A 10,558-nucleotide genomic window follows, 5' to 3' on the forward strand; every position below is an offset into this window, starting at 1 on the left:
TCAATTTCTTATATTCTCCCAATTTTGTTCCCTTCCATTTGCCTCCTCGATCTGCCCTTCCCTCCCCTCTCGTCCATAAACGTGTCTATTTACACGTATTTTGAATTTAAAATTTTTGCATTTACTACTAGTTTAACTACTGCAGGTAGTTTATTAGAATCATTGGATTTCGGATATGGTAAAGTAGCACCTGGATGGGAAACAACTCCATTTTCCTTATAAAACAGCAAGGATGGGCATGAATACTATATGGGCTTTACCCAAGTGAAGTTTGTGCATAAATCGATGTTTGAAATAAAGTTTGTGTCGCATCCAAAACAACATTAACTGGAATACATACCTGACCGAACTTTTTCCTTGCATTCGACTGCTATTGTTGTGAAATAGTACATTTACATTAAGGCCTAGACTCATGTAGTATATACTAGTATAACGTATTTGCGAAAAAAAAGAAAAGGAGAAATGCCTGAATGTTTAACGAGGCAACATGCCAACATATATAACTTTGTGGAGCTTAAATGGGAATAGCAGTTGCAAGATCTTATCCCTGTGTAATAGGGATTTCACCCAATTTTGATGCAGTTTAGATTTTGATCCTAGAACAAAAGTATCATTCTTCAAAAGTCCTACAGCACCTACAGTAAATTTTCTATTTTTACCAATGCAATGATAACACCTCACCAAAATTGTGATCGATTTGTTTGATTAGGCAAAGTAGGGCTACAAATTCGGGATAATATATATATATAGATAGACACAGTCCGTCTCCCGTAAGGACCACTTCATTTTAATAAAATGCGGACCTCCCTTTTCCGATTGAATTTCGATGATGCCAAGCTGCTCAATGTGTTCAAAACGTGATTTTAAGGGTACCCGCGAGAAATCAGCAAAAAAAATGACCTGAAAAGGCTTCATCCGAGCAGTTTTTGTTTGTTTTTTATCGAACGTTTCAAACAAGAACGCTGTGTTGGTGGATTTTGGTAATCATAATTGGTGGCATGTGGACCTTCTTTAAGATACTATGGCTAATAGGTTTGCAAGAATGTTTGCCCTTTAACTTTCAATCACTTGTTTGCTGGCTTGGAAGAGAAATGTTGGGGGTTGTGGCTAAATGCGATGCTAGAGCTATTTTCTTGACTGGTGATTTTCAAATTTGAGTCATTCGCCATAATCTCTTAGGAAAAGTCTTCAATACACACCCGTTTAAGGTGTGTACCATATGCACCTATTGTGTGGTTCATATTGTGTCATCTCATAAAATATTACTTGTAGGACCGGTCATTCATAACATTTTATTTCGTATCATAACTTTTATACTAAAAATTCGTAACTTTTCAACAATATGATTCATAACTTTTTAGCAATAGATTCGTAACATTTTGGGATTCATAACATTTTGGTGTATTTTAATAAGGGTGCATATGATACACACCCAAATAAGAGGTGTGTATTGTAGCACTTCTCTAATTCTTATATTGCTATATGCAACTTGATTAAATTTGTTGAGAATTAGGGTTGTGTTTCAGTTGACGCGGCCAAAGAGAAAAATTCGGATAAAGGGTTGTTGAATCTATATGACTAAGGCTGTCTTTACTTAACATGAATGTGGATATTTGGAAGTTGATCTAGTCGAAAAGCTCATGTGATTAAGCTAATGAAATTTGATTTTCCTGTCTTATCATGCTCTTTTTACTATGTCTCTACTCTCTAGATGACCGCTATGTTCTTTGGCATTGAACTTTCTAGAAACATAAGCAAATAGATTTCAATTCTAACATTATCAAATGGAATTGCAAATACTGTTAAATTCTCAAGATTTCATTTGATGCCTTCATCCAAGTCATACCAATTTCTTTGTAATCAAAGAAAAGGAAATATTAAGAGAAATGTAGGTTTTTTTTTAAAGGATATCTAGATGAGCCATATAAGCTGTGCTCAGAGCCGGCCCACCCCCAAGGTTCAAAAGGCCTGAGCCTTGGGCATCCCAAAAATCTCAAATTTTAGGGATACTCCAATATTTTTATTACTTAGGTTTGAATAGAACTCTTTTTAAGTCCAATAGAAAAAATGTCCAATTTGAGGCAATAAGTTAGCCCAATAGAATGAAATATTTTTACTACTTGGGTTTGTGTTCATATTCAATGATTAATAAATTTTTATATTGGTTTGACTTTCTTGGATTGTGATGGTTGCTGTAAAAATTGTTAAGTAAAACTCTTTAAGGGCACACTTTTCTTTTTTCTTTTTTTCTTTTTTTGATGAACAAGCTCAATGCATTATATTAAAAAGGGGCACACTTTTTTTTAAATTAGGCTTAGGACACTAAAAACTCTTGGGCAGCCCTGGTTGTTCTCAAAGTGCTTAAGAGATTTATTGACTGCATGTCAGACAAAGCCTCTTCGATACATGTAAAGACTAATGTAGACTAACGTATGGTTGTGATACAATTATTGGAAGTGATATTGACCTTGCTATTTCCTGGTCCTTTCTTTATGGGAGGTCAGGGTTCGCGCCCTTTCATGAACATTTTATAGTTTAGGATTATGGACAACCTTTGGACCCCATGTGGACGAACTTTCAACTACCCCATATTCCATAATCCCCGCTAATGTATACCCGCTTGGCTTGTGTTTTCAGTGATGTGTTCCCTTTTCGGTAAATAAGATACGTTAATGATTCTTAGCTGAAGAAAAACTAGCTTCAGTCTCTTGTCTAATAAGCGACAATGCAAAGCCTGCTCCCCTACTTGCCACAACTAAATATACGTGCAATCCGAATGCTCCGTCCAAGCCAATCTAATCACTGAGTGTAACTTAAAAATAGTCCATGTACATTGTTTTGCTTCTTCTTCTTTTTTTTCTTTTTTATTTTATTTTTATTTTGGAAATCTTTAGCGTATTTTGTACAGAAGGGCCATTTTCATGCTTGTTGCGAGGTTCTTCCTTTGAATTCCAGGTAACAAACAGTACTCTGTACTCATTGTAACTATTTTTTTTTTTTTGCCAAGTACTGGTGGTAACTATGATTGTGAAAATAACCAAAAATATTTTTCCTTTTGCTGATCAATAAGATATCGGTAATTGTTTGGAATTATAAATAAAAAGCTGTGAGAGATCACTTGACAATTCATCGAAGGCTTGTCTGAGTGCCTTAGGTTGAGTGGGAAGGTGTGGGAATTAATAGATAAGCAGATGAGTTGTATATGATTTTCTCTAAATAAAGCGTACATGTTGCATCTGTCAATGTAAAATACATGAATTGTGTTTTGGCGTATGGAGCTAGGTGTATAGCATTAGATGATTCCTGATGATTTAAAAGTTTTTACTAGCCTTTGGTACTACACTAGATGCAAAGACAAATGAATTTTGAATGCCGCTTTGTTTTGCTTCATCTTTTGCATCTTCACGTTTTACCTGATTGCTTTTTGCTTAGCATTTTACGGGTCTTTGTGTAGGCTTCCAGAATTGATGTTTTATCCGATTGCTTTTTGCTGAGCATTTTATGGGTCTTTGTGTAGGCTTCCAGAATTGATGTTTCTGCAATGGAGAGAACACTCGTGAACATCCGAATCGGTAGCCGTGCCCGCTGTACTCAGTCAAAAAACAAACGAACAAACTTCTCCGTTGCTAAATGATACTAGCTATAAGGAGTTTGTGTTTTGTTATCATATTGGATGTAATTTTCTGTTATGTGCAACTGTGAACATGAGTATTCGGTAGTCATTGATACAATAAGTCATGCTACCGCACTTGCATGCACACACCTCATACAACCAAGTGTACAGACTACAAAAACATGCCGATTTCAAAAATTGACACAATTCTTTTGAACACCCAATCCAAATATAAATGAAAATGACAGATGTTATATAGTACAAGGTATTGACAATGGTCTCATAAATAGTCTGTCGGCATTGCCGATCAAAAAATATATATAGATAAGCCTACACAGTGAGTTGTATCTTGCAGCCCAAATGCAGAGACTACACAAGGATCTACTCTGGGAGTATGTCCTCTCTCTTTTTTGTTACAATTGACCAAAAAGCAAACCAGACCTAGATAAGCCTCACCGTCGTGACTCCCATGGAGTACACCGTGCCAAAAGGTCCCAAAGCTCAATGGGAGGAGCTTCCAAGAACAGGACTCTTTCTCCCATTTGAACACCAAAATTACAAAGCTGGTCAACACATCGATCTCCTTCGTGATTAAACGTGGTGGATGGAGCATTGAAACCCCTCAAAGAGAAAATGTGTGTCATTAATCAAAGCCCTTTATAGGAGCTCCACTCCGCAACCCCCTCGAGCATCGCATCCGCCGAGTCCGTATCGATTAGAACCTCCTTGAATCCACAACCCCCTTGAGCATTGCAGGGCGAACGTAAAAGAATTGACCACTAGTGGAAAGTAAGATTCTAAACAAAGAATTTCAAGATACAACTCGAAATTCTTTACTATCTCAATCCAAACAAGAGTCTCTAAATTCTTTACTATCTCAATCTAACCGTGTATTTGAAATCTAATGTGGCATGCCTAGTGGGGTATAAATGGGCATCGCCTAAGGCTCCAACCATGATGTCAAATATCGATAGCTTCACGCCAAATGTTGGTAGCTTCAGGCCAAATATGGGATCAAGGACAATAAATTTTTAAAAAATATATATGGGAAAAATATGCATTTGAAGGTCAACAAAATGAAGGTAAAAAATTATGAATTTGGCATACATGGTTGGAGAGTGAAGATTGTGGGATGTCAAGCTGCTGTGGCAGCTTTCAAAAAATTTTGGCCAAATTCGAAGCCTTGGTTGGAGATAAATGGCACGCCAAGTAGGTATAAATGGCATTGTCCACGGCTCCAACCATGATGCGAAATATCAACACCAAATCCTACATGAAATGTGTGTAGCTTCATGCCAAATTTAGCACCAATGTCAAATAATAATAGCTCGGTGTACTTTTCACATTTTTCAATACATTTTCACCCACTTTTATACACTTCTAACATATTTCAATACACTTTTAAACCTTAACAACAGCCGACTGAACTTTCTATAGCATTAACTTTTAACATAACCATCATCACTACTCATTTTAATGTGTTATATAGACCGCAGAGTACCGAGGGTCCCCCAGCATCACAATTATAGCCCGTAACAAGAGTTTTCAATATAGCAACTCTAAATTCCTAACTATCTAAACTTGTTGCGGTTGAGCCGCCTCTTTGATAAAACGACTAAATCATAAATCTAAGTAGGAATCACTGCTCTATGATGATCTCATCAGGCACAAGAGTAACCCTAAAGAAACAACCAAAACTAACTCTACCGTAACCATTCCAGCCGCCCCACCCAGGTCCATATGTGTTATGGATCTCCAAGTACCACTTCCCCCCACGCCATAATTATGGCCTGTAACCATCGAAATATGACCAAACATATCACCAATGCGCCTAGACCCTCTTTTCCTACTTGGCACATAGACTCCTTGCAATACAAAAACAAAAAAGCTCAAAATGAGAAAAGAAAAGAAAAAGTAAGATTTATTTTTAAAAGGAATAGAAAAATTATTTGAAAGGTACCTGTCTGGTATGATTTAGAAACTGTGTCTTGACGGCAGTCAGCTCTCCCAACACTGGCTCACCAAACAATATGTGCAATGTACTCCCACATTTCGTCCGGAGATCCAATTTCTTTTGTTTCCTGATCATCGGGATTTCCACCATCAATACCGTTAAGGTTTTAAACGGTACGATATGTGTTGATGCTAGTGATTCTTAAAATCCCTTGCTACAAAAAATGGGAAACAAAAAATTAGAGATTTGGTAACCTCATAAAATAAAAATACAAAAAAAAACACACACACACACAACTTACACAGGAACGGAGAGCCCGACGTATACTGTAACACAGTGAGAGGGGTGGTTGGACAATCACTGATGACAAGGTCGTAGACGAGTCAATATGGGTTCCCCTCAAGGGCAAGCATCGCAAACATCAGCTGCTCAGGCGTCAACCACCCGTCCAATGCGGTTGCGCCGGCTTGAGACCGAATTGTCTACACACCCGAAACTTCAAAAACTGAATCACAGAAACAAAGGCGCACACACCACTAGGGCCTTGATGGATAATGACCGATAAGTACTGAGCAAAAGCGGTCTAACGGATGGAGTACAGATCGGACAGGGGCACGGGGAGGGCAGCCATGGGAGAGAGAAAAGATTAACGTTCTTACTTGAAAAGAACGATGTCGCCGGAGCAGAGAAGAGAATCCGGCAGGCAAGAGTTGACCGGGGATTGGAAAGGTCGATCACACTTTATCCACTCCTTACCCCGGGCCTCCTTCAATGCAATATTACTGTACTACTTTTTCAAAGCTGCCGCCTCCACGACCCTAATATCCTCCAATCAACCTCTCCAATCCCCGGTCAACTCCTGCCTGCCAGATTCTCTCATCTGCTCCGGCGACATCGTTCTTTACAAGTAAGAACGTTAATCTTTTCTCTCTCTCACTCTCTCACATGGTTGCCCACCCCGTACCCCTACCCAATCCATACTCTATCCGTCAGACCGCTTTTGCTCAATACCTACCGGTCATTATCCATCAAGACCTTAGTGGTGTGTGCGCCTTTGTTTCTGTGATTCAATTTTTGAAGTTTCGGGTGTGTAGACAATTCGGTCTCACGCCGGCCGCGGCTGCATTGGACGAGTGGTTGACACCTGAGCAGCTGATGTTTGCGATGCTTGCCCTTGAGGGGAACCCATATGGACTCGTCTACGACCCTATCAACGGTGATTGTCCGACCACCCCTCTCACCGTGTTACGGTATACGTCGAGATCCCCGTTTCCGTTCATGTAAGTTTTGTGCGTGTGTGTTTTTTTTGTATTTTTATTTTATGAAGTTAACAAATCTCTAATTTTTTGTTTCTCTAATTTTTTGTTTCTCATTTTTTGTAGCAAGGAATTGTAAGAATCACTAGCATCAACACATATCGTACCGTTCAAAACCTTAACGATATTGATTATTGATGGTGGAAATCCCAATGATCAGGAAACGAAAGAAATTAGATCTCCAAACAAAATGTGGGAGTACATTGCACATATTATTTGGTGAGCCAGTGTTGGGAGAGCTAACCTCCGTCAAGACATAGTTTCTAAACCATACCAGACAGTACCTTCCAAATAATTTTTCTATTCCTTCTAAAAATAAATCTTACTTTTTCTTCTCATTTTGAGCTTCTTTGTTTTTGTTTTTGTATTGCAAGGAGTCTATGTGACAAGTAGGAAAAGAGAATCTAGGCGCATTGGTGATATGTTTGTTCATGCTTCGATGGTTACGGGCCATAATTACGGCGTGGGGAAGTGGTACTCACATATGGACCTGGGTGGGGCGGCTGGAATGGTTACGGTAGAGTTAGTTTTGGTTGTTTCTTTAGGGTTACTCTTGTGCGAGATCATAATAGGAGTGATTCCTACTTAGATTTATGATTTGAGAGTGTAGATTTATGATTTAGTCGTTTTATCAAAGAGGCAGCTCAACCGCAACAAGTTTAGATAGTTAGGAATTTAGAGTTGCTATAACGGGCTATAATAGTGCAGACCATAATAGTGCAGACCTAGTTGAGTACTGGAGTATTTTATGTAATTAAGGAAATCCTACAGTTAGGATGAGCACGGGGCGGGTTTCAGCAAATCTGGAGAGATAGATAGACGGAAAGAATCAGATGCTAGGGAAGAGGCTACTCTGTGTGTGCATACATAATCAAAGGATCAATCGTGACTTAAATCAACAAAAAAAAATATGAACTCAAACTTTACCGATTCTGAGATCTGGACATTGGATGAACAGAGCTGTCAGAGAGACTGTGGATGCCGGCCGGACGGTGTCTGTGCAAGAGAAAGCGAGAGAGAGATTGGGGGGGGGGGGGGGGGGGGGGGGGGGGGGGGGAGAAGACGGTGGGGGTGGGGGGGGGAAGGCTCACGGGGGAGGCTAGGGAATGGGCTGACTCGGTGAAGGCATTTTCAGATCTGGAGAGATGGGGTTGTGGTGACTGCCAGGGTTTTGAAATGAGAAAAAGTGATCTCTTTCCTTTTTATACCTAGAGCTCCCCGAGAAGGCAAGAAAAATTAGAAAATACATTTATAATATACTAATATTTTTATGTATGCGTATATAATGAAGTCGGGTCAGGTCCCTAGGGTAGACTGGCTCCTGACCCGCACCCCCAACCGAGACCCGAGTCTTAAACACCCCTAACCAACCGAGCCCGCCGTTCGGACCCTTCCGGGTCGGGCCGGACCCCGCAGGTTGGACGGGTATTTGCTCAAGCCTACCTACAGTACACACATCATACCATATGCACCAGTATAACCAAACTATTGAGAGGCGTAACCAAACCATTGGAAGATATAACCAAACCATTGAGACGCGTAACCAAACACTTCCTTCGATTGTTATGTCTTTCAATGGTTTGGTTATAGGATGCATATGGTACGAAAGTGTGTACTGTAATATTGCCCGAGTAATTATGTTTTGAAGTAAAATCCCTATTACACAGGGATAAGATCTTGCAATTACTATTCCCATTTAAGCTCCACAAAGTTATATATGTTGCCTTATTAAACATTCAGGCATTTCTCTTTTTCTTTTTTCGCAGATACATTATATATGCTACATGAGTTTAGCGGTTCATGTAAATGTTCTATTTTACGACAATAATAGCCAAGCGCAAAGAAAAAATTCGGTCAAAGATGCATTCCAGTTAGTGTTGTTTTGGATGCAACACAAACTTTATTCATTTTAAACATAGATTTATGTACAAATTTCATGTGCAGGAGACAGAAAAATGAAATAGTTACTTTCAGGTAAAGCGAATATAGTATTCGTGCGCATCCTTGCCGTTTTATAAGGAATGGAGTTGTTCCTCACCCAGGAGCTACTTTACCATACTCGAAATCCAATGATTCTAATAAACTACCTGCAGTAGTTAAACTAGCAATAGATAAACCAAAGTTGGTTAAATTGACCATCGTATCAGGAATAGATACTATTTAAAACTTAAGGATACGCACGGATGGGTGACCCACAAGGGAGCCGGAAGAACAGACAACCCACAAGAAAGTTTTACGAACATGGTTACCCCACCAGGAAGTTTCCCGAGTGAGTCATCCATCCTAGCGTATTATTAGACAGTGTATCACCCATGCTTTTAACAAGAAGACAACAAATAAACAACTAAGCGGGACAAACCAAAGTTTTGCAATGGTTTGTATTCAAAAGCAGCACAAAAGTAGAAGAAAAAACAAAGTGCATAAAACCATCCGCGATCTAAACATTGATAAATAACTGCAAAAAAACAAAACCAAGGTACCTTCAGGTAGCGTGGATTTCTTTTGTTCAAGCCTGCAGAATTGGACCTCTGTCTTTTCTATACATTGGTACACCCGAGTCTGGAAGTTCTGGGGATGAGAACCAGGCTTCCCATCCTTGGCCTGAAAGGTTATAAAATTCAGCACACCGCCAACGGCACTGAAATTTACTCGAATGAGCTTGACAAACTTGTATGTATGTGCTGCCCTAACAATTGACAGAAAAAGTTAGACCGCAATACTAGAAAATAGGTTATAAAAGTAAAAGGGACAAGAAGCTATCTTGTATCAATTTGTGGAGTAACAACCAGCTAATATAAATACACTTTAACTGGTTCGCACTAAAGTCTCAATTCTCAACCCCAAAGGGTTGTGTTCTATTAAAAATCTGAACTGCATCAAAATTGAGTGAAAATGAAACGGCTACCAAAGAACGCACTTACGTTTTCTTCATTGTAACCTTTGATAGCTAACTTTGCTAAGTTCTTTTTTCTACTGCCACATTGACTAAGCAGGACTGGGCAAATCATGCCACCAAGTCGACTGCCCAGCGGAACATACCCAACAGAAAACCCCTGTACGCATATAAGTAGTAAATGCAAAATTATCAAATTCAAAATATGTCGGTACACAAAATTAAACAGACACATTTATGGGCGAGAGGGGGCGAGAGGGCAGAGGAGGCAAACAGGAGGGAACAAAATTGGGAGAATATATTAAGTAAGCAAGTACAAATTGAGTAGAAACAACACAAGTCCACATACACATATTTAGCAGTATCCATTCTATAGATAAAACCTATATACAAAGTATATTCGTATGGAGCATGGATACTGGTACGCAATACGGGAGTATTTCCGGTGTAAGCGTGTTTCATATATAAGTTATATAACACATAATATAGTAGCGCAACATGATAGATGCATAAATGTTCACATAAGCGCTCACTAATTTATCCTTGCTAAGTCCATTTATATTGTTACTCGAAACTTAATGCTTGATTTTTGTGTTTTAGGTATTCGGAGGTTTTTACATTTGAACGGGCTTTAATATTGTTGCTCTTGAAGTGCATCTGTTCTTGGAAGTGAATGTGCAACATAAGAACACAATTGAGTACTTGTCTTGGTGGCCCATGGATTGTAGTATTTTCTTATTTTGACTTAGACTTATTCTACTACATGATGGTGGGCCCAATGT

The 10,558-nt window shown here is 39.1% G+C and overlaps 1 protein-coding gene and 1 long non-coding RNA gene across 8 annotated transcripts; one reads left to right on the forward strand and one right to left on the reverse strand.

Moving 5' to 3' along the window:
• The first annotated feature begins 2,907 nt into the window (after positions 1–2,907).
• LOC131331096 (uncharacterized) lies at positions 2,908–5,177 on the forward strand. Its single transcript, XR_009201313.1, has 2 exons — positions 2,908–2,955; positions 3,518–5,177. It is a non-coding gene; the product is annotated as an uncharacterized LOC131331096 (long non-coding RNA).
• Positions 3,263–10,269, reverse strand: LOC131331095 (uncharacterized). Of its 7 annotated transcripts, none has more exons than XM_058364931.1 (3): positions 9,805–10,269; positions 9,364–9,484; positions 3,263–3,585 (listed from the first exon to the last, which is right to left on the reverse strand). In XM_058364931.1, the coding sequence occupies exons 1-3, from the start codon at positions 10,009–10,011 to the stop codon at positions 3,500–3,502; spliced, it is 414 nt and encodes a 137-aa protein (XP_058220914.1). In that variant the 5' UTR covers positions 10,012–10,269; the 3' UTR covers positions 3,263–3,499. The 7 variants fall into 7 exon arrangements, 6 of the variants coding, with proteins under 6 accessions (XP_058220914.1, XP_058220913.1, XP_058220916.1 ...); XM_058364930.1 differs by having other exon boundaries at positions 3,270–3,536; XM_058364933.1 differs by having other exon boundaries at positions 3,324–3,536; positions 9,364–9,569; positions 9,805–10,261.
• Between the last annotated feature and the right edge of the window lie 289 nt (positions 10,270–10,558).

Source organism: Rhododendron vialii, chromosome 6a (genome assembly GCF_030253575.1).
Source record: "Rhododendron vialii isolate Sample 1 chromosome 6a, ASM3025357v1".
Classification (NCBI taxonomy): domain Eukaryota; kingdom Viridiplantae; phylum Streptophyta; class Magnoliopsida; order Ericales; family Ericaceae; genus Rhododendron; species Rhododendron vialii.